The sequence below is a fragment of the Oryctolagus cuniculus genome, chromosome 20 (assembly GCF_051225735.1).
Source record: "Oryctolagus cuniculus isolate XC-2025 breed Fujian yellow rabbit chromosome 20, ASM5122573v1, whole genome shotgun sequence".
NCBI classification, from domain to species: domain Eukaryota; kingdom Metazoa; phylum Chordata; class Mammalia; order Lagomorpha; family Leporidae; genus Oryctolagus; species Oryctolagus cuniculus.
The window spans coordinates 26,193,609-26,218,083 of NC_142886.1; the positions used below are offsets into that span (position 1 = coordinate 26,193,609).

General features: G+C 45.7%; 1 protein-coding gene across 18 annotated transcripts in view; it reads left to right on the forward strand.

Moving 5' to 3' along the window:
- TTLL5 (tubulin tyrosine ligase like 5) overlaps nt 1-24,475 on the forward strand; it is a 278,203-nt gene that overhangs the window by 5,913 nt on the left and 247,815 nt on the right. For 17 of the 18 annotated variants that reach the window (XM_070065290.2, XM_089322397.1, XM_017349414.4 and 14 more), the window contains exons 3-4: nt 5,034-5,140; nt 23,731-23,813. In XM_070065290.2, the coding sequence (XP_069921391.1) occupies nt 5,034-5,140; nt 23,731-23,813 (190 nt within the window). The remainder of the gene's footprint in view (nt 1-5,033; nt 5,141-23,730; nt 23,814-24,475) is intronic. The other variant, XM_089322398.1, reaches the window with a different exon arrangement.

Here is a 24,475-nt window from a genome sequence, read left to right on the forward strand (position 1 = left end):
GTATCAGTTAAAAACGTCACCAGCAAACAGTTATGTCGTGCGTGATATCAGAGCTCGGGGAAGGAGGCTTGCCCGTGCGTTGGAGGAGCAGGGAGGGCTCCATGGGGGTGGTGAGGCTTGCGGTGGGCCCTGGAGGGTGGGCAAGTGCAGAAGGCATTTCTCTCAGGGGCTGTGGTATGAAGAATCCATGGAAATGGGAATGCAGACTGTTTTACCTCTCCTTTTTTTTTTTTTTTAAGTTTACTTTTCATTTACTTGAAAGGCACAGTGACAGTGGAAGAAAGAGTGATATCTTCCATCTGGTGGTTTACTCTCCAAATGCCCACAACAGCCAGAGTTAGGCCAGGCTGAATCCAGGGGCCAGGAATTCCATCCAGGTCTCTCACTTGGAAATACTTATTTTATTTAGATTTTAAATAGATTTTATTTATTTATTTGAAAGGTAGAATTACAGAGAGAGGAACAGACAGGAGAAAGGTCTTCCATCCACTACTTCACTCCCCAAATGGCTGCAATGGTCGGAGCTGAGCCAATCCGAAGCCAGGAGCCAGGAGCTTCCTCCGGGTCTCCCATGGGGGTGCAGGGGTCCAAGGACTCAGGCCATCTTCTACTGCTTTTCCAGGCCACAGCAGAGAGCTGGATCGGAAGAGGAGCAGCTGGGACTAAAACCGGTGCCCATATGGGATGCTGGCGCTGCAGGTGGAGGATTAACCTAGTACGCACTGTGCTGGCCCTGGAAATATTTATTTATTTGAGAGACAAAGAGAGCTCACAAATGCTGGGGCTGGACCAGGCCAAAGCCAGGAGCCCAGACCTGGGAGCTCACATGGGTGGCAGGGACTCAGCCACTGAGCCTTCACCTGCTCCCAGTCTGGGTACACATCAGCAGGAGGCTGGAATGGGAAGCAGCGCGGAGACTCGTCCTGCGCTCCATCCCAATACGGGTGCGCCTGTCCCACCTGGAGTCTTAAATTGCTAGGCCCAACACCTACCCCTTACCTCTCTGTCTTTTCGCCTTTTGTCATTTGGGTCTCAGGAGAGAATAATGTAGATCCTCATGAAACTACTCCTTAAAAACCAAAGTGTTCTTCAGTTTTCAATAAAGTGAACCGTAACATTGTTCTGCTTCAATAACTAATCATTTAATTCCTGAGTCTTTCACAGAGTGGAGCTTCTTATCAACTAACTTCTGATGGGAATGGAAATTGAAAGTCCCCACTGTCAGTTTCCCTAACATTTTGAGCTTTTTCTCTTTAGCACCACCTGGTGGGAACATGTTTTTAATGATAATTTAGCATGAAGTGTTTTAAGTTGACTTTACTGAAGCGAAACTTTGCTCCCTCTTTTACCTTTCCATGGGTTGTAAATGTTTCCTTGTCGGGGGTTTGGCTTTGCACAGAGAGCATGGTTAGGGCCTTGACTGTCCTCAGCTGAGTGTTGCATGCCTAACTCTTGCCCTGCATTTGTAGCTTGTAGCAGTGACCTCTTGTTTGCAAATACTGAGGCTCAGCAATGCCAGTTTGTAGCCAGTGCTAGATGACAGGGAACTCTGGGTAGTTTCCAGAGTTTCTGCCCAAGATTTTGGAGTGTAGACTGCCTGTTTTTTCCTCTCTCTGCTGACTAGAAATATAGTGGAAAAATTAAAGTTGGAAGAGAACATAGGAATCAGATGGCCCCCTGCCCACATTTTACAGGTGTTTAAAATTTAAAAGCAAGAAAGCCACACACACACAAATCCTTCTTGTGAAAAAATGTACCCTGTAAACACCAGCACCTAAGCGAAAGGACAAGAACAATACACATGCACATTCCATTTCTTGAAAATGGGAAATGAACCAGGTATGGCGTTCTTTGCTGTCTTCACTAAAAAGCTGTGGGCAGCTCACCCCGGGTCTGCAGGCTGCCTCCCTTCCAAGCCTGGTGGCCTGGCAGCCAGGCAGCATCTGTGTTTAGAGGGTGGATCTTTTAAAACTTGGATTGGGAGGGTCTGGCTTGGCTCTAGGATTTGTAGTCTGGCCCTTGTTAAGGGGAGTGGTCATGTGAGTTTTTAAGAGTGGAGCGAATCTTGGCCAAATGCTCTTATTCCATTTAAGGAATTGATTAGCTTAAGTTCCCAAAGAGTTGAGTTCAGGATGTTCAGAACTTGACTGAAAAGTGGTGAGGGAGGCCAAGGGTGGAAAGGGCAGAGGCCCTGTCCCCTTCCTTAACCAGCTGTGTGGCCTCGGGCAGCTTATTTAGCCTCTCTGAGACTTCTTGAGCTCATGCTGTGGGCAAAGAGATTAAATAAAACAACACGAGAGAGCCATTAGCTTAATTCCTAGCTTGTAGTAGGGACTCGGCTTATTTAACTTTCTTTTCCTACTTCTCTGCCCTAAGGAGATTGAAGATTTTTCTAATCTGTGAGTAAGTAACAATTTGTCAGAGATTAATTGAACAGATTTCTCTATTTTATTTGAAAGGCAGTGAGAGAGAGAGAAAGAGAGATATCTGCCCATCTACTAGTTCACTCCCCAAATGCTGGCGACAGCCAGGGCTGGGCCCGGCCAAGCCAAGAACATGGAGCTGTGGAACTCTAGGTCTCTCCTCGAGTACTTGAGTCATCTTCACCAGCTCTCAATGTGCACGAGCAGACAGCTGGAAGCAGGGCAGCCAGGGGCAGCCAGGCACTCTGATGTGGGATGTGGGTCCACCAGGCCTGCGCCTAAACAGATTTCCTGACGGCAGAGAAAGAGGATGAAGTCAGAGGTCTCTTTCTGTCCTGTGGTTTTACACTGGAGGAAACTGTATGAGGGATCTTCAAAAAAGTTCATGGATAAAGCATACTAAGAAAAAACTATGCATGTATTTCAAAATATTTTTGCACCAAAATTTATCTTTTAATTCTGTTTTATACAACTTTTTTTTTAAAGATTTATTTTACTTGAAAGTCAGAGTTACACAGAGAAAGAGAGGCAGAGAGAGGGAGAGGGGTCTTCCACTCCCCAGTTGGCCGCGACAGCTGGAGCTGCACTGATCCAAAGCCGGGAGCCAGGAGCTTCTTCCAGGTCTCCCACTCCCGTGCAGGGGCCCAAGGACTTGGGCCATCTTCTACTGCTTTCCCAGGCCATAGCAGAGAGCTGGATTGGAAGTGGAGCAGCTGAGACTTGAGCCGGTGCCCACATGGGATGCCGGCACTACAGGTGGTGGCTTTACCCACTGTGACACAGCGCCAGCCCCTATATAACCTTTTGAAGTACCATTATATTAATCCATTTAGCATAGACTTTCTTTAAAATATGTGACTTCAGTTGGGATATTTGTATCAGTTTAGGGATCTTAGCCCAGACTGTAGATTCGCTTGAAAAGGGGCTATCACTTGCAGAAGAAATGTATAAATCAGTCAAGCCAGCGCAGCAGTTCACAAGGCTAATCCTCTGCCTGTGGTGCCGGCACCCTGGGTTCTAGTCCCGGTTGGGGCGCCGGATTCTGTCCTGGTTGCCCCTCTTCCAGGCCAGCTCTCTGCTGTGGCCCGGGAGTGCAGTGCAGGATGGTCCAAGTGCTTGGGCCCTGCACCCCATGGGAGACCAGGAGAAGCACCTGGCTCCCGGCTTTGGATTGGTGTAGCGTGCCAGCCATAGTGGCCATTTGGGGGGTGAACCAACGGAAAAAGGAAGACCTTTCTCTCTCTCTCTCTCTCTCTCTCACTGTCTAACTCTGCCTGTCCAAAAAGAAAAAAAAAAAAAAAAGAAAAGAAAAGAAATGTGTAAATCATTCTGAATATATCAGTTAGGATTCTTTATGTGTGCAAGGGATTAAAACTTAGCAAAAATTGTCTTAAATAATAAAGGGAATTTATTAACTCATAATCAGGCAAGGCTTGATTCTGCTACTCTCCAGTTTTGTTTTTTTTTTTTTTGTTTTTTGTTTTTAAGATTTATTTATGTATTTGAAAGGCGGAGTTACAGAGGCAGAGGCAGAGAGAGGGAGAGAGGTCTTCCATCTGCTGTTTCACTCCCCAAATGACTATAATGGCGGGAGCTGCCTCGATCCACAGTCTGGGCCAGGAGCTTCCTCTGCATCTCTCACATGGGTGTAGGGGCTCAAGCACTTGGACCATCTTCCACTACTTTTCCCAGGCTAGAAGCAGAGAGCTGGATTGAAAGTGGAGGAGCTGGGACTTGAACTAGCGCCCATATGAGATGCCGGTGCCATAGGCGAAGGCCTAGCTCGCTACATCACAGCGCCACCCTGACTCTCGAGTATCACCCAGAATTTCATTCTCTCTGTCTTTCAGTCAGGCTCCCTCTGACTTCCTCCTTTTCTGACAGCTCCGAGCTCTCCTCTCAAGGTCATAAAAATGACCATTACAGTTCCAGAATTCTTTTTCTCAGCCTACACCATCAAGAGGAAGAGAGGGACGTGGTCTCGTGGCACAGAGCGTTAAGCTGCTGCTTGGGATGCTCGTGTCCCGGACTGGAGCGGCAGTTTGAGTCCTGGCACCTCCGCTTCTGATCCAGCTTCAGTGACGTGTACCTGGGAGGCAGCAGATGATGCTCAAGTACTGAGTCCTGAGTCCCTGCCAGCCTGTGGGAGACCTGGATGCAGTTTCTGGCTCCTGGCTTCAGCCTGGCCTCACACTGGCTGAGCATTTAGGGAGTGAACCAGTGGATGGGAGATTTTCTCTACCACCCCCCACCCCGACCTCTCTGTCCCTTTACCTTTCAAGTAGATGGAAATGAATAAAGAAGAAGAAAGGCCATCCTTTAGCTGGTACAGAAGGGGAAGGGAACACTGCTTTCCCAGAGGGCCTTAGAGCTCGTCTCCTCCCTGAGTGAGTGATGGGATGTCCCGACAGGCTGAAACCAGTCACGGCCCAGCCCTGAAACAGGGGTGCAGGGCTTCGGGTGGGAGACGAGGGACTTGTCCTGGACATCTGGGGTTCGCGTTCCAGAAGGCAGGGGAAGGCTGTTCAGCAGCAGTGTGCGGTCGTGTGCCTCAGCAGGTAGTTCAGATTCTGAGCTGCCAGCTAACGAAGACTTCTGTTGCGGTTGTAGGGATCACCCGTGTGTCATGTGGACTGGAGGCTGCAGGAGGATCCCAGTTCTGGTTTTCCACGCTGAGGCTATTCTGACAAAGGACAACAACATTCGAATTATTGGAGGTGGGTGGACCCTCTCCCACGGAAGGCAGAGCTGGGCATGGGCCCACAACCTCGTCTTGAAGAAACGGATGTGACATACAGATAGGGGGAAGGGCCTTGGCCACGAGAAGAACCTGTTCCATTGTTTTAACTGACATTTTTTCAGAATTGTATGTATTTATATTTGTATTTTTTAAAAGTTGTACCATACACATGACACGTTTTACTATCCTAACCATTTTATAATGTACAATTCTTTGGCAGTTCGTTTATTCACGATTGTGCAGCCATCACCACTGTCTAGTTCTGGAACATTTTAATCATCCCAAAAGTGAAACCTGTCCCCACTAAGCAGTCACTCCCATCCCCCCATGCTGCCAGTGCCTGGCGCCCCTAAGCTACTTACTATGGTCTTCCTATTCTGAGTATTTCGTATAAGTGGAATCAGGTGATGTGTGGCCTTCTGTGTCTGGCTTCTTCCCTGTAGCATCGTATTTTCAGGGTTCATCTGTGTCGGGACGTGTGTCAGCGTTCGCTCCTTTTTCTGACTGACTAATGTCCCACTGAATGAGTGGCCTGTATTTTGTTTACCTCTTCATCCGTGGATAGACTTTTGTGTTGTTTCCCCCTCTGGCCATTGTGAGCAGTGTTGCTGTGAATGCTTGTGGACGAGTTTCTCTTGAATACCTGTTTTCAGTTCTTTTGGGTATTAACCAGGAATGAACCTGCCAGTCCATCTGCTACTTCCTTGTTTAACTTGGTAAGGAGCTGTCCAGCGGTTTTCCACAGTGGCTCTGTCATTTTACATTTCCATCAGCAGTGTGTGTGAGTTCCATTTTCTCCACATGCTCACCCGCATTCGTTACTTCCCAGCTTTTAGATGATAGCCACAGAGGTGAGTGTGAAATGGAAGCTCACTGTGGTTTTCATTAGCATTTCCCTGCTGACTGCTGACACCGGGCATCTTTCCTCATGCCTCTTGGGTATTTGTGTATCTTCCTGAGAGAACTGTCTATTCAAGGCCTTTGTCCATTTCCTGGATTGGGTTATTTGTCTTTTTTGTTTTTGAGCTGTCAGGTTCTTTAAATATTCTGGATATTAGACCCTTATTGGATATACGATGTGCCAGTATTTTTTCCTAGTCTGTAGATAATCTTTTTACTCTCTTTGTAATATTCTTTCATGAACAAAAGGCTTTGATTTAATGATGTCTGATTTAGCTAATTTTTTTTCTTTTGTTGCTTATGCTCTTGGTGTCATATCTAAGAAACTGTTGCCTAATCCAAGGTCATGATCCCTATTTTTATTTCTAAGAGTTTTATAGATTAGATCTTATGTTTAGAGCTAAATAGTCATTGACACAATTTGAATTCATTTTTCATAGAGTGTAAAGGTAGGTTTCAGGCAGTGATCCACCTGTGTTCTTTTGCATGTGTATATCCAGCTGTGCCAACATGATTAGTTGAAGAACTTATTCTTTTTTTTTAACTTATTTTTTTTTTAAGATTTATTTTATTTATTTGAAAGACAGAGTTACAGAGAGAGGTAGAAAGAGAGAGTGAGGTCTTCCATCTGCTGGTTCACTTCTTAAATGGCTGCAATAGCCAGAGCTCAGCTGATCTGTAGCTACGAGACAGGAGTTTCCTCTGGGCCTCCCATGTGGGTGCAGGGGCCCAAGGACTTGGGCCATCTTCTGTTGCTTTCCCAGGCCACAGCAGAGAGCTGGATCGGAAGTGGAGCATCCAGGACTCGAACCAGCGCCCACATGGGATGCCGGCACTGCAGGCCGGGGCTTAACCTACTATGTCACAGTGCTGGCCCCAGAACTTATTCTTTCACCATTGAATGGTCTTGATACTACTGTGAAACATCAATTCACTATAAATATATGACTTTATTTCTAGATGCTTAATATTCCATTGATATGCATGTTTATCCTATGCCAGTATCATACTGTTTTGCTTATTCTATCTTCATATAGTAAGTATCTAAATTAGGAAGTGTAAATTATCCAGTGTTGTCCATTTTTAAGATTGATTTGGCTACTTAGGGTCCCTTGCAGTTTGACGTGAATTTTGAGATCAGCTTTTCCATTACTGCAAAAATGACATTGGAATGTTGATGGAGTGTACTGAATTTAAAAATTGCTTTTGCAGGTATGGCCATCTTATATGTGTTAAATCCACCAGTCCATGAATGTGAGATGTCTTTCCAGTTATTTAAATCTTCAGTTTCTTTTAGTGATTTTTATAGTATTCAGTGTTTTAAAACAAGTCTTATACCTCTTTGGTTAAATTTATTCCTAAATGTTTAATTCTATTTGATGATGTTGTAAATAGAATTGTTTCCTCAATCTCATGTTCACGTTATTCATTGCCGGTGCATAGAAACACAGTTGAGTGTTACGTGTTGACTTCATATCCTCAGACCTTAACGGAACTTGTTCTTAGCTGTAATGAATGTTTTGTGTGTATAAATTTCTTAGGATTGTCTACACTAAGTTCATATCATCTGCAAATAGAGGTAATTTAGATAATTTCACTTTTTCCTTTTCAACCTTGATGCCTGCTGCTTCTTTTTTCTTAACCAGTTAAGCTGGCTAGAACTTCCATATAATATTGAGTGGAAGTGGTGAGAGAGGGCATGTTTGTCTTGTTCCTGATCCTATAGTAAAAGCTTTCTTTAAGCATTCTGTGTGATGCTAGCTGTGGCAGACAGAAAGAGAAAGAGAGATCTTCTCTCTGCTGGGTCACTCCCCAAATGCCCACAACAACCAGGAGTGGGCCAGTCTGAAAGCCAGAAGCCAGGAACTCGTTTGGGGTCTCCCATGTAGATGGCAGTGGCCCAAGGAGTTGAGTTGTCAACTGCTCCCTCCCAGGATGCACCTTAGCAGGAAGTTGGGTTGTAGGGAGAACTGGGACTCAAAACAAAGCACTCTGCTATGGGCGTAGGCATCCCAAGTGGCATATCTCTAACCACTGTGCTAATTTTCTGCCCCTGCTGTGGGTTTTTCTAAACATCCTTTATCATTTTGAGGATATTCCCTTCTGTTCCCAGCTTGTTGTGTGTCTTTATCAAGAAAGGGTATTGGAGATTGTCACCCACTTTCTCCGTGTCAGTTGAGACGATTTCCCTCTCCCCCTGCATTCTATTAATGTCATCTGTTACATTGACTGACTTTGTTATTGAAACTATGCTTACATTCCTGACATAAACCTCACTTGGTCGTGGTATAAAATCCTTTTAATTTGCTGCTGGATTTGGTTTACTAGTATTTTGTTGAAGTTTTTATTTTTATTTATTTATTTTTTTTATTTGACAGATAGAGTTATAGACGGTGTGAGAGAGAGACAGAGAGAAAGGTCTTCCTTCTGTTGGTTCACCCCCTCCCCCCAATATGGCCACCACGGCCAGCGCTGCACTGATCTGAAGCCAGGAGCTAGGTGCTTCCTCCTGGTCTCCCATGTGGGTGCAGGGCCCAAGCACCCGGGCCATCCTCCACTGCCCTCCTATGCCACAGCAGAGAGCTGGATTGGAAGAGGAGCAACCAGGACTAGAACCTGGCGCCCATATGGGATGCCGGCGCCGTAGGCAGAGGATTAACCAAGTGAGCCATGGCGCCGGCCCCTTTGTTGAAGTTTTTAAAATTTGTATTTATAAAAAGTATTGGTATATGGTTTTCTTCTGGTAGCTTTATTTGGCTTTGCTATCAGCATAATGCTGGCCTCCTAGAACGAATTCTTCCTTTTTCTTTGGAAGTGTTTGAGAAGGATTGATGTTCTTTAAATGTTTGGTAGAATTCATGGGTGAAACCTTCTGGTCTTGGGTTTTCTTTTGGGTGTTTTTTTTTTTTTTTTTTTTTTTTGGACAGGCAGAGTGGACAGAGAGAGAGACAGAGAGAAAGGAAAGGTCTTCCTTTGCTGTTGGTTCACCCTCCAATGGCTGCCGCGGCTGGCGCGCTGCGGCCGGCACACCGCGCTGATTCGAAGGCAGGAGCCAGGTGCTTCTCCTGGTCTCCCATGGGGTGCAGGGCCCAAGCACTTGGGCCATCCTCCACTCACTCCCTGGCCACAGCAGAGAGCTGGCCTGGAAGAGGGACAACCGGGACAGAATCCGGCACCCCGACCAGGACTAGAACCCGATGTGCCGGCGCCGCTAGGTGGAGGATTAGCCTATTGAGCCGTGGCGCCGGCCTTTTGGGTGGTTTTTGATTACTGATTCTAATTGTACTGGGTAGAGGTCTATTAATATATTCTGTTTTTTGGCCGTCGCCGCGGCTCACTAGGCTAATCCTCCGCCTGTGGCACCGGCACACCGGGTTCTAGTCCCAGTTGGGGCGCCAGATTCTGTCGTGGTTGCTCCTCTTCCAGTCCAGCTCTCTGCTGTGGCCCGGGAAGGCAGTGGAGGATGGCCCAAATGCTTGGGCCCTGCACCCTCATGGGAGACCAGGAGGAAGCACCTGGCTCCTGGTTTTGGATCGGTCACAGTGCGTCAGCCGTAGCGGCCATTTGGGGGGTGAACCAATGGAAGGAAGACCTTTATCTCTGTCTCTCTCTCTCACTGTCTAACTCTGCCTGTCAATATATATATATATATATATATATATATATATATTCTGTTTCCTCTTCTTTTTTTTTTCTTTTTAAGATTTATTATTTGAAAGGCACAGAGAGAGAGAGAGAGAGAGAGAGAAGGATATCGATCTTCCATCCACTGATTCACTCCCCAAATTCCTGCAACAGCCAGGGCTGTACCAGGCTGAAGCCAGGAGCCAGGAACTCCATCCTTGTCTCCCACATGAGTAGCAGGGGCTCAAGTACTTGGGCCATCTTTTGCTGCTTTCCCAGGTGCATTAGCAGGGAGCTGGATCAGAAACAGAGGTCCTGGGACTCAAACTGGCACTCTGATGTGGAATGCTAGTGTTTCAAAAGGTGCCTTAACCTGCTGTGCCACAACAATGAACCTGTTCTATTTCTACTTTAGGCAGTTTTGGTAGCTTATATGTTTTTAGGTCGATTTTATTTAGCTGATCTAAATAATAGGAAGAGAGAAAAAGGAGAGAGAGATTTTTCATCTGCTGGTTCACTTCCCAAATGGCCACAACAGCCAGGGTTGGGCCAGGCTGAAGCCAGGAGCAGGAACTTCTTCCGGGTCTCCCATGTGGATAGCGGCCCCAAGTACTTGAAACACTTTCTGTTGCTTTCCCAGGTGCATTAGCAGGGAGCTGGATTAGAAGTAGAGCAGCCGGGACTTGGGCAAGTCTTTAAACTGCTGGTTCACTCCCCAGATGCCCAGAACTGGGGCTGGGATGGGCCAAAACCAGGAGCCCGGGAACTCAATCCTTGTCTCCCAATATGGGTGCAGGGACTCGAGTCTGAGCCATCACCTGCAGCCACCCACAGTGTGCATTAGCAGGGAGCTGGAATTGGAAGTGGAGCCAGGACCTGAACCTAGGCACTTTGATACAGAATGTGGGTATCCGTTGCAACATCTTAACTGCTGGCCGGAACACCTGCCATTTGAACTCTTCTAGCCACTTTCATTACAGTGAAATGTTGATACTGTCTACCTTGCTGGCATTGTGAGGATTAACTGAGATCATTTAATGTCTGGCACATGACAGGGGCTCAGAACTTGTGCTGTTTACTGTGCTTATTGAATAAGGTCTACTTTAAAGTGACTCTGAGGTCTGTGGTTGCTCCGTAATAAGCCAGGCATTGAGAGAACGTGAGCACCTGCTTGGGGATTTGAATCCTCTTCCCTCAGCGTGGGTCTTTGTGTTCTAATCCCCTCTGGAAGTTGCTAGGTTACCACTTAAAGGGACAGCGTTCATTCATGTCATCTGAACCCTGAATAACTGAAGAGCCTTTGCTAATAAGCAGCTCCCTCTAAATATGAGTGAGGCCACAGTGTTGAAGGTAGCTGACAGCAATAGAGGTAGGCAGTCTTCCCCAAATATGCAGTTTTGGTCTACTATCACATAAATAATCTATGCATCCCATGGCAGTAGGAAGACCCCTTTTTTTTAATACCCAACATTTATTAATATCCATTAATATAGTCATTTTACTACTCAAGCAATTACTGTTTTCTAGAAATCGTGTCTTTTTTCTTTACAAGTTCCTGTGATTAAAGAAAAAGTCACTAAATTTTCAAATTCTGTGTTTTTGAATTTTCTTTGTGTTCCCTGGTTCGCTGAGGCTTAATAATTTTCTTCAGCTTCCTTTATGAAAAGAGCAGCTTGAAGGACTTTTGCTAGTCGCTGCCTCAATTTTCTGAGTTGTTTAGCAATCTTCGTCTATACTTTCTGAATTTCTTCTTTAGCTCTTGCATAGCTGCCATAAACCGGCTCTGACCCTAAGCCTGTGGCAGATCCCCTTGCTCAGTAAATCCGGCCCTCAGTCGTCTCCGCTCTGTCGCAGAGTGTCAGCTGCCGAGTTTGTTCTTCCTGCTTGTTAGATGTTTCACTGAGTTCATTGGTAACATTTTTGGTACAGTATGACTTCTCATGCTTTTTTTGTGAAATACAACATTTTTTTCCTACCGTAATGTGTTTTCCTCAATTGTATATACTTTAAATATGTAAATAGGATTGTATTTTATAAGTAACAGGAGTTTTTAGCTTAAATTTTTCTTGGAATGAGGCAGTATTTTTAGATAATTTGCTTAATAAGTTTGTACTTGTGTAGACTCGCAGTGGAAATGTGATACAAACTGTATATATAATTTTAAATTTTTCAGTGGCATTATTCAGAGAGTAATTAACTTTACAAATGTACTTTACCACAGTATACCAAAAGATTATATTTTCATATTTATTCAACATTAAACCATCATTAATAAGAGAGTTTACATCTAACATGTATTTCATACTTAAAGTGCATCTCAGGAGTGGTGTTGTAGTGCAGTGGGTTATGCCACCATCTGAGATGCCAGCATCCCATATAAAGCACTGATTCAAGTCCCAGATGCTCCATGTCCCATCCAGCGTCCTGCTAATGCACCTGGAAAAGCAGTGGAGATGTCCCAAGTCTTTGGGCCCCTGCATCCATATGGGAGACCTGAAGAAGCTCCTGGTTCCTGGCTTCAGCCTGGCCCAGCTATTTCAAACATCTTTTCTAATTGTTGAAACAAGTATCAGTTCTAATATTTAAATGAATTAAAATTAAATAAAATGAAAGATTAATTTCCTCTGTCATAGCACCATAGTTCAAGACTCCTTAGGGGACAACACTGTGGCATAGCAGGTAAAGCCGTCACCTACAGTGCTGGCATCCTATATGGGCACCAGTTCAAGTCCTGGCTGCTCCACTTCCAATCCAGCTCTCTGCTATGGCCTGGAAGAGCAGTAGAAGATAGCCCAAGTGCTTGGGCCCCTGCACCCACGTGGTTCACTCCCCAAATGGCCACGATGGTCAGTACTAGGCCAGGCCAAAGCCAGGAGCCAGGAGCTTCTTCTGGGTCTCCCACGTGGGTGCAGAGGCCCAAGGACTTGGGCCATCTTTTGCTGCTTCCCCAGGTACATTAGCAGGGAGCTGGACTGGAAGTGGGATAGCCGGGACTCAAACCTGTGGCCATATGGGATGTCGACACTGCAGGTGGAGGCTTAACCTCTATACCGCAGTGCTGGCCCCTGTCTTTGAATTCTAAAAGTCAAAAATGTCGATTTTATCTTCTTTCTGGCTTCCTGTGCTGTCTCCTTCCCAGCGCCCTGGCCATTTCTGTGCTGACAGATGGGATTTTAGCTCCGTGTTTTCATTGCTCTGCTGCAGTCACTGCTGGAGCCTGCCAGGGATCCCAGCAGTGCAGGCTGCCTCCTGGGGCACATGTGAGTGGTTGGAGAAGGGAACTTCTGCCTTCTCCTGGTGGCACAGGAGGGACGCTCTGTCAGAGGCTCAGAAATAGTGTGCTTGTCAGTTTGCCCTGCCTCTTGTTTTTGTGTGGAAGACAGCATGGGACGTGGTGGTTCTTGCTTGCACAGTCGGGTGGGCTCTCTGTGCAGGTGCACTTCTCCAGATGACTGCCACGGGACACAAAGCCTGTGTGTTAGGGAGAAGAGATGAGAAGGAGAGACTTACGAGAAGGTCTTGGCTCACGCAGTTATGGAAGCTAAGAAGTCCCGTGATCTGCCGTCCACGAGCTAGAGACCTAGGAGAGCTGATGGTAGAGTTGGACAGCCTGAGAGGCAGATGCCAGCCTGCGTCTGCAGGCCTCAGAGCTGAGGGCAGAGAAGAGCTGTGTCCCAGCTCATGCACTCAGGCAGAGAGCACACCCACCACCATTCTCACTGCTGGCTCCCTCCAAGGATGTCAGGATGCCCACTCTACTGGCGAGGGCAGTCCTGGCTTTGCTCGGTGTGCAGATTCTAATACGAATCTCTCCTGGAGTCTCCCTCACAGACATACCCTGAGATACTGTTTAACCAGATTTTTGAGTGTCTTATGGCCCAGTCACAGGCACATAAGATTAACCATTGTGCCAAGATTGCCAGATGTTTCCAAGAGAAGCCCCAAAATCTAGACTTTTATATGAATTCTTCTAGTTTTCAAAGATCAGTGGCTACTTCAGTTTTATTTTAAAACACCATGAGTGACAGATAGACATGTTGGCAGATGAGTCTGCTCCTTGGGTCACCAGCTTATAACCTGACATAAGAAGTAGTGTTGACCGGCGCCGCGGCTCAATAGGCTAATCCTCCGCCTGTGGCACCGGCACCCCAGGTTCTAGCCCTGGTCGGGGCGCCGGATTCTGTCCTGGTTGCTCCTCTTCCTATCCAGCTCTCTGCTGTGGCCCAGGAGTGCAGTGGAGGATGGCCCAAGTGCTTGGGCCCTGCACCTGCATGGGAGACCAGAAGCACCTGGCTCCTGGCTTCAGATCAGCGCGGTGCGCCGGCCTTAGCGGCCATTGTGGGGTGAACCAACGGCAAAGGAAGACCTTTCTCTCTGTCTCTCTCTCTCACTGTCCACTCTGCCTGTCAAAAAATAAAAAATAAAAAAAAAAAAGCAGTGTTAAACCAGCATTGCACACAGAACATGCATATGAATTATAGTTGCTTTTTATTATTGCCCCCATCCTTCCTTTAATTTTTAAAAAATTTATTTATTTGAAAGACAGATGAATCTCCCATCTGTTGGCTCATCCTCCAAATGCCTGCAACAGCTGGAGCTGGACCAGGCCAAAGCTAGGGGCTGGGAGTCCAATCCAGGTCTCTCCTGTGAGTGGCAGGGGCCTGCATGTTTGAGCCATCACTGTGCCTCCCAGGGTGTACATTAGAGGAAGCTGGAATTGAGGATGGAGCAGGACTCAAACCCAGGCACTCCGATCATGGGATGTAGATGTCCCAAGAGGCATCTCAACGACTGCACCAAATGCCCGGCTGACCCTCCCCACCTTTCTCTCATTCCCCTTTTGGAAGATGTTCAGTGTGTCTGAGTTAGGTTGTAATTAGGTGATAGGGATTAGAAATGGTTGGTGACCACTTACTGCTTACATATGGTAAGAATCAAATGTGCACTGAGTATACTGGTGGTTACATTTTTCTTCTATATTAGGAAAAATAAGAGAATATTACTAGCATTTAATTTAAATTCATGATTTCCTATGGATGATACTATATAGTAATAGATAATTTACTATGCTTTTACTTTTTTAAGAGATTTTATTTATTTGAGAGGCAGAGTTATAGGGAGAGAGAGGGAGAGACAGAGAGAAAGGTCTTCCATTTACTAGTTCATTCCCCAAATGGCTGCAAAGGCCAGAGCTGGGCCGACCCAAAGCCAGGAACCTGGAGCCTCTTCTGGGTTTTCTTCATGAGTGCAGGGTCCCAAGCACTTGGGCCATCCTCCACTGCAGAGAGCTGGATTGGAAGAGGAGCAGCTGGGACGTGAACCGGCACCCAGTTGGGATACTGGTGCCGCATGCTGGTCCCAGTGCTTTTACTTTTTACAATGTAAATATTTTACTATGTAGCTACAACTGTTCTGTTTTTTTTTTTTTTTTTTTTTTTTAAGATTTATTTATTTGAAAGTCGGAGAGACAGAGAGAGATCTTCCATCTACTGGTTTGCTCCTCAAGTGGCTTCAGTGGCCAGGGCAGAGCCATGCTGAAGCCAGGAGCTTCATCAGCTCCCACTTGGGTGGTAGGGGCCCAAACACTTGGGCTGCCTTCGTTACTGTTCCCAGGCTGTTAGCAGGGAGGGGGCTGGATTGGAAGTGGAGCAGCTGGAACCCAAACCTGTGCCCACGTGGGATGCTGGCAGCACAAGCAGGAGTTTTACCTGCTACACTGCAACACTGGCCCCAGCAACAGCTGTTGTAAAACTTTGCACGTATGAGTAGTGACTGATTTAGTGCTTACATCTAATCTAGGAGGTAAGTGCTGTTAGACGCAACTCTATTTTATGGTGAGGAAATTGAGCACAGAGAAATTAAACAATTAAAGACTGCAGGCGGTGGGGCAGGTGTGGTGGTGCAGAGGGGATGCTAGCGTCTCATATCAGTGCTGACTGGAGTCCTGGCTGCTGTGCTTCTGATCCAGCTCTCTGCTGAAGGGTGTGGGAGGCCCCTGAGTACTGGGGCAACTTGACTCCGGAGACATACTGTTTCTCTTGTTACCCCCATGCTGTCCCAGTCCCCTGAAACCGCGAACCCTGCCACATGCCTTGCTGATTACCTTCCTTGGGGCCTGAGCTGAGAGGCAAGCACTGCAGAATGTACAGAGTCTGGTACAGTTCTCGACTCCAGCAGTAACCCTGTGGTTCATGCTTTGGATTTTTTTTTTGTCAAATAAAGATTTATTTAATTATTTGAAAGGCAGAGAAATGGAGATCGGGAGGGAGGGAGAGAGGGAGAGGGAGAAGGAAATGGGGAGGGAGGGGGGAAGGAGATAGGGTGGGAGGGAGGAAGGAGAGGGAGAGAGAGCGAGAGCGGGCGATAGATCTTCCACCTGATGGTTCATTCTCTAAATGGCTATAATGACCAGGGCTGGTCCAGGCTGAAGCCAGGAGTCTGTAGCTTCTTCTGGGTCTCCCACAGGGGTGCAGGGCCCCAAGGACTTGGGCCATCCTCAGCTGCTTTCCCAGGCGCATTAGCTGGATCAGAAGTGGAATAGCAGATTCTGTCCCAGTTGCTCCTCTTCCAGTCCAGCTCTCTGCTGTGGCCCGGGAGGGCAGCGGAGGATGGCACAAGTGCTTGGGCCCTGCACCTGTATGGGAGACCAGGAGAAGCACCTGGCTCCTGGCTTCAGATCAGCACAATATGCTGGCCGCGGCGGCCATTGGAGGGTGAACCAATGGCAAAGGAAGACCTTCCTCTCTGTCTCTCTCTCTCTCTCACTGTCCACTCTGCCTGTCAAAAAAAAAAAAAAAAAAAGAAGTGGAATAGCTGGGATATGAACCAGTGCCCATATGGGATGCTGGCACTGCAGGCCGTGGCTTTAACCTGTTGTACCACAGTGCCAGCCCAATGCTTTAGCTTTTACAGGTGTGAAAATGATCATAGTTATCCTAATGAGAGGTCCTGTTTTCCTTCCATTTTTCTAAATATTTAATGTGAAAACTTTTCAGACAAGGTGCAGCATAGTACAGTGGACACACGCATCGTTTCCCCTAGATTGACCGATTGTTGTTAACTGTATGCCAGGTTTGCGTCTCTCTCTTTCTTTGAACCATTTGTGAATCAGTTCAAATACTTCATGTTCCTGATAACATTACTCAGCACATGTAAGGGTGCTTTAGAAAGTTTATGGAAAAATAGAATTAAAAGATAAGTTCATTTAGGTGCAAAAATTTTTGCAATCCATGAATATGTATCTTCTGAGAACTGGGTTATCTTCTGTGTAACCACAATAATTTGTCATTGGTAAAATGTTGTTAGCTGATCTACAGTCCCTACAACAGTTTCTACACTGTTCCCATTTTACCCTTTATAGCTGTTTTGTTTTGTTTATCTATCTAGGATCCAAGGAAGATTACATTTAGTTGTCATATTTATTTAGTCTGCTTTTGTCTACAACCAGTTTCCAGACTTTCTGTTTTCCTGTCATTTATGACATTGACATTTTTAAAGACTCCAGACTCGCTGCTTTGCAGACAATCCTTAGGATTTATTGTTATCCCGGTCTGATTGTTTCCATGTGTAGTTTTAGGTTTTTTAAGTTTTCAGGACTGTCACTGGGTGAAGTGGTTCCTTTCTCAGGGTGTCACATTTGGAAGTGTGTGATGTCATGACTTTGCATTATTGGTGATGGCAGTTGGACCATTTGGTTAAGATCGTGTGCCCCAGGTTGCCTTGTTGTGGAGGTATCTCTTCTTTGTGACAAGCCTTTCCTAGAGTGACACACTGAGATGTGTGTAGGAATATCGTACTCTCTAACAGTCTGTTACCACATTGGCGTCCCTTGTTTCTTGTCTGAATTGGTCTTACAGTTTGTGTAAAATGGTAATTTTTCATTTCTATAATTCCTTATACTTTTATTTGCTGAATTTTCTGTAAATTTTACTTCATGTGGTAGATAGAATAATGGTCCCCAAAAGATGTCCGCTTCCTAATTCCCGGAAACTTAGTATGTTACCTCACGTGGCAAGTGGAAATTGACCTTGTAGATGGATTTGAGGTTGCTCATCAGTTGACTTCAAGATAATAGGGTTAGCCAAGTAGGCCCAGTGTAATCACAGTGTAATCTTTAGAATAGAAAGAGGGAAGCAGAAGAGGCGTCAGGGTGATGCTAATCCCCCAGGTGGTGGCTTGGGAGGCGGAGGAAGAGGACCACAGTTGAGGAACGGGGTGGCCCCCAGAGGCTGGAAAGGATGCTTTGATGTTAGCTTTGTGGTACCCACGTCAGACTTCTGAGCTACAGAGTTTTAAGATAACGTGTTTGTGTTTAGACCACTTACGTGCGTCGTGATCTGCTGTAGCAGCAGTAGAAACACAGTACAAATTACTGTACCTGGCAGGGGAATGCTGTTTTTACAAATACCTAAAAGTGTACAAGTGGCTTTGTGATTGGGCAATAGAAAGAGGCTGAAGGAATTTTGAGAAGCATAATAGAAAAATCCTAGATTGCCTGGAACAGACTGTTATTAGAAATTTGGGTTGTTAAGGACTTTGCTGGTAAAGTCTCACAAGGAAGTGAGCTGCATGTTGTTGAAAACTGGAAAAAAGGAGACCCTTGTTGAATAGTGACAGAAAGCTTAGCAGACTTGAGCCATTCTGTCATTTGGAAAGCGGAGTTGGGAAACGTCTAAACTGGATCCTTGACGGAGGCCCCTTCCAAGTGAAGGGCGGCCGGTGTGGCTTGGTCACTTCTCTCTGCTTGAAGCAAAATGGCAGAGGGAAGAGTCGATGCAGGAGGAACTGCTCAGCAAAGAGAAGCCCAAGCTTGGTGATCCGGGAATTCCTCAGATTACCCAGATTCCAAAAGTGCCAAAGGTAAGAGATTCACTGTCAGGAAAGCAAACAACAAAACAAGCAAACAAACAAAAACAAAAACAAAAAGCACGGGTGGGTGGATACTTTCAAATCCTGTAGATTGGAAGTTCAGCTTACTCAGGGTTACACAAACGACTGTTTGAAGAGATTAAGCTTGTGATTTTCGGATCCCCTCAACCACTTCAGCAGAACCTGGAAATGGAATTATCGAGGGGAGACGTGTGCAAGAGTCTCTTGTCCAGTGGAGTGAGTCCATGTACAGATGACCTATGAGTTTCTTTAGAAACACGCCAGCTTGCTCTGAAAGGGGTGGCCAGAGGGTGAACTGAAAGAGTGCTGTTGGACCCCAGATTCTACAGGCAGGAAACAAGCTGACAAAATTACTTGTCTGCAAAAGTGTGCTTTTATGAAAAATGGAGCGTGGACTCCGGAGGGCAGACGTGTGAGTCACAGAGAGTTATTCCAGGGCCTCGTAAACCTGCTCGAGTTTGCCTGGCTGGGGTCTGAAATTACTCAGGATCCTTTTTTCCTTTAGTTTTCTCCTCTCTTGAGCCAGGATGTCCATAGCTGAAGTTCTGTGTATCGCTGTTGTGTAACTTGTTCCTATTTCAGTGGTCCACACATGGAGAGTAATTTTATCCTTGCATGGGTCAAAGCCAGAGTCTTAGCTATACCTGATTCAGGGGTTGAGATTTGGGCATTTTGATCTGATAAATTTAGATGAGATTAGACCTTGAGTTGATGCTGCAGTGGGTGGGTGGAGGCTTTTTTGGGGGCTGTTGGAATGGATGTTGGGGGCCTGGATGGGCCATAGCAGGCAGAATAATGCCTCCATCCCCCAGTATGTCCACATCCATGAACCTGTGAGTATAATACCTTGCATGGCAAAGGTCAACCGACCTTGAGATCATTAAGTTATCCTGGGTTGTCCAAGTAGAGCCGATGAGCTCACAAGAGTTCTTTGAAATGGAAGAAGGAGGTGGAAGGGGTCAGAGTTAGGCAGTGTGAGGATGATTAGATATGCCATTGCTGGCTTTGAAGGAAGAGTAAGGGGACCATACACCACAGGCCAGGGAACAGGGGTGGCCACCAGCAGCTAGAAGGGGGCAGGAAACAAGTCTTGCCCAGAGCCATTGGCTGGAAGACAGCCCTACTGTGCCCTGATCTTGGCCTGGTTGGATCTGTGTTAGACTCATGACCCACAGACCTGTAAGACAGTATGGGTTTAAGCTGCCAGGTCTGTTAATTTGTTACAGCCACAAAAGAAAACCAGTGTACCTGGGCTCATGGATTCTTTGATCAGTGTGTTAGAATCTGTCTCTGTTAGTAGCCCCTTCAAGACTTTTTTGTGGCATGTGCTCAGTCCGCCTTTGGGCATTCTCCTCTTTGGGCCTGACAGGGTGCTCCAGGCCTGTCTTGGGCTTTCCTCTTGGACTTGGTACTGCCTCTTCTGTGGTTTCCTGCACTGAGGTCAGCACGTGTGACTCTGCCCTGTTGTCTTGTGAAAATATCGTAAAGATAACATAATGGTGATGGGTCACTCGGGAAACCTTGGAACTGGGCTGTCAAAGTTTGCCAAAGGAGTGAGAAGTACCAAGTGTCTGGCTTTTTCATGCCAATCTTCCTATGTCCTTTTGCGTGGAGCTGCTGCTGGGGCTGGGCAAGCAGCGTCAGGGGTTTATGACTGCTCTCATATAAACTCATGGAATGGAATGGTTGTGGGCCCAGCCGCCGCTTGTGATGCCTCCATCCCATAGGAGTGCCTGTTCGAGTTCTGGTTATTCCACTTCCTGTCCAGCTCTCTGCTAATTCATCTGAGAAGGCAACAGAAGATGTCCCAAGTACTTGGGCCCTTGCACCCATGTGAGAGACCCGAATGGAATTCCTGGTTCTTGGCCAGGCACAGTCCATTGTGGCCATCTGGGGAGTGAACCATCAGATGGGAAATCTCTCTCTTTCCTCCTTGTTCTGTCTTTCAAATAAATAAACAAGCTTCAAAAAGAAAAGAAATGGTTGTCTTTGACTATAGGGGCTGAGCGTTGTTCTTGATTCTTCCCATAAGCATCTATGCTGTACTCATTCAGAAATTGATCAGTATGAGGTCCTTTAACAAAACTGGTTCTGCAGAATTCTTAGCTAACTTTTTCAAACACTTTGTGGTGGTGCACAGAGACTGAATTTAATGGTGCAGGTTAAATGTTGTCTTTGGGGATGTGCTGAAATCTTACATGGTTACAGATCTTCCTCTCAGACAGGGTTCAACGGCACAGATGCTTCCCTAGACCTGGCAGGAAATGCCAGTGAGCGACGTGGCTGGGCGCTGTGCTGAACTGGACCTTGTGGGCCTGTGCTGAAGGTGGCAGCCGCAGCATTCTGGTTGGCGCCACTGCAGAGCACAGAGCCCAGGGTGCTCAGGTGTTTCAGGAGAAGCCCAGGAATCTGGATTTTTTAAATAGTGAGTCTTCTGATTTCAAAAGGTTAGCAGCTAATTCAGTTTTAATTTTAAAGCACCATGAGGAACGTATACGCCCAGTGTAAAGGCTGAATTCAGTTATTCAGTTCCCACCAGTTCCCAAACTGGTCTAGTATACCCTGATAACCAGCGGCTTGGGACACCAAGGGTTGTCCAGAGCAGGCCTGTTTGGTACAGTGGACCAACCCCCTGGGCACTTTGGAGAAGCCCATTGCCTTCTCAGAACAGTATTCTTAAATGGATAAAAAATTATAAATGGTCATAAAGGAAATTAGGTGTATTAAAATGAAGATATCAAAATATTTTGGAAATTTTGTTATATGCTTTTTTAAAAAAATAAATACAATAAATAAAATGATCTAGTGGAAAGTCTGTTAACTACCATAATTTTTAAATATTATGAGAATAAGTGGCTGGCCCCGCGGCTCACTAGGCTAATCCTCTGCCTGCGGTGCTGGCACCCCGGGTTCTAGTCCCGATTGGGGCGCCGGATTCTGTCGCGGTTGCTCCTCTTCCAGTCTAGCTCTCTGCTGTGGCCCGGGAGTGCAGTGGAGGATGGCCCAGGTCCTTGGCCTGCACCCTGCATCTGGCTCCTGGCTTCGGATTGGTGCAGCGCACCGGCTGTAGTGGCCACTTCAGGGGTGAACCAACAGCAAAAGGAAGACATTTCTCTCTGTCTCTCTTTCTCATTGTCTAACTCTGCCTGTCAAAAAAAAAAAAAGTGATATTTGAGGTATCTTGTAACAGTTGTGAAATAATGTTAAAATGCCTGATTTCGTCTGGAGATTCCTCAGAAACCTGAATATAACCCTACCATACAACCCAGCCATACCACTCCTTGGAATTTACCCAAAGGAAATTAAATTGGCAAACAAAAAAGCTGTCTGCACCTTAATGTTTATTGCAGCTCAATTCACAATAGCTAAGACCTGGAATCAACCCAAATGCCCATCAACAGTAGACTGGATAAAGAAATTATGGGACATGTACTCTATAAAATACTATACAGCAGTCAAAAACAATGAAATCCGGTCATTTGCAACAAAATGGAGGAATCTGGAAAGCGTCATGCTGAGTGAATTAAGCCAATCCCAAAGGGACAAATATCATATGTTCTCCCTGATCAGCGACAACTAACTGAGCACCAAAAAGGAAACTTGTTGAAGTGAAATGGACACTATGAGAAACAGTGACTTGATCAGTTCTTGTCCTGACTGTTGATGTACAATGCGCCAACAATTTAATACTTTATCCCTTTTAGTATTTTTTTGTTGTTGTTCTGGTTAATACTATTGGTTGAGCTCTGTGGTTAACACACAATTATTCTTGGGTGTTTGGATTTAGCTGAAGAGTGATCCCTGTTGGATATAAGAGTGGGAATAAGAGAGAGGAGATGTACAATGTGGGACATACTCAATTGGACTTGCCCCAAATGGTGGAGTTAGAAGTGTGCCAGGGGATTCCAATACAATCCCATCAAGGTTGCATGTACTAATGCCATCTCACTAGTCCAAGTGATCAGTTTCAGTTCACAATTGATCACACTGATAGATCTAAGAGTCAAAGGGATCACACAAACAAGACTAGTGTCTGCTAATACTAACTGATAGAATCAAAAAGGGAGAGAATGATCCAACATGGGAAGCGGGATACACAGCAGACTCATAGAATGGCAGATGTCTTAAACAGCCCTCTGGCCTCAGAATCAGCCCCTATGGCATTCGGATCTGGCTGAAGAGCCCATGAGAGTATTTTAGGCATGGAAAGCCAAGACACTCTGGCAAAAAAACAAACAAACAAACAAAAAAAAAAAAAAAAAAAAAACCTAAATGAAAGATCTCTGCGAGTGAGATCCCAGTAGAAAGAATGGGCCATCAAAGAAGGAGGTACCTTTCTCTGAAGGGAGGGGGAACTTCCACTTTGACTATGACCCTGTCAGAATAAGATCGAAGTCGGTGAACTCAAAAGGCTTCCATAGCCTTGGCAACTCATGACTAGAGCCTAGGGAGATTACTGACGCCATAAACAAGAGTGTCAAATTGTTAAGTCAACAACAGGGTCACTGTGTACTTCTCATGTGGGATCTCTGTCCTTAATGTGCTGTCCAATGTGAATTAATGCTATAACTACCTACTGAAACAGTATTTTACACTTTATGTTCTGTGTGGGTTGAAACTGATGAAATCCTTACTTAATATATACTAAATTGATCCTCTGTATATAAGGATAATTGAAAATGAATCTTGATGTGAATGGAATGGGAGAGGGAGCAGGAGATGGGAGGGGTGTGAGTGGGAGGGAAGTTATGGCGGGGGGAAGCCATTGTAATCCATAAAGTATACTTTGGAAATTTATATTTACTAAATAAAAGTTAAAAAAAAGGAAAATAATAAAATGCCTGGTTTCTGTTGATGGCATAGTTATAGTTACTATTAAGACTACTTGCTTTTTTGCCCACATTCCTAATTAAATTTCAACTAGAAACTAGTGAAAACAAAGATGTAACCCCCTCTTGCCACCATCCACGTGAACTCCAAAGAGTCTCAGGCTGAGAGCCCTTGCTCCAACATAATCCTCTCCTCAGAGTAATTTTAATGGTCGCCGTATCATATGATGGAGTATAATTAAGCAACCGTACTCTCTTACAGTTTAGTCTCGGTTTCACAGTTAACTTTTTGGTTACTGAAACTTGATCCTCTGCTTTTCTTTAGAACGTTACCATTTATCTTACAAGATTGTACGGACGGACAGTCGCCTGGTACGCAGCATCCTAACAGCCCATGGGTTTCATGAAGTAAGTTGATTTTTACTGCTTCACTTGATCAGCTCAAAAGCTAAAAATCTTAGCACCCAATTGACTTCACCAATTCACAGGGCCAATTCTAGACACACCTGGGACCAACGCTTAGTGGTAATGGAGAGCTTGAACTGAATTTCTGAATGGCCTTATGCGTATCCCCTTGCAAGGCATGCAACACATTTTCACAGGGTTTTTTCTTACTGTATTCTTAGGCTTGAGCTAGAAGCAGAGTTGCCCATAAGGAATTGTTTGGTTAAGGTTTTCTGATGGCAACAGAAAAGGACCCTGCCTCACTTTAGCTGAAAGTGGTTTGTAGAGAAGGTGTGCAGGGGCCACTTAACAGAATCAAAGGGAAAGCTGCGAAGTTGGGTCTCTGGAAGGAGAGAGGCTAGGACAGCCCCAGGGATCTGGGAGCAGGAGTCTTCAGGATCATCTCAAGCCACTGGACTCCATTCATTGTCCTAATGCCTTTCTGTGCTCGGGAATCACATTCTGGAGTTAGAAGATTGGCCTACTGGGCATCATGGATCCACCTTTGTAGGAGGAGCTGAGTGGGAGATTGGCAGGTCCTTTAGAATGAAGGAATAGGTTTCTGGGATGACTGGGAAGGACTGGCAAAAGTGCAACAACTTCCACTTTCGATATTCTGAAACACT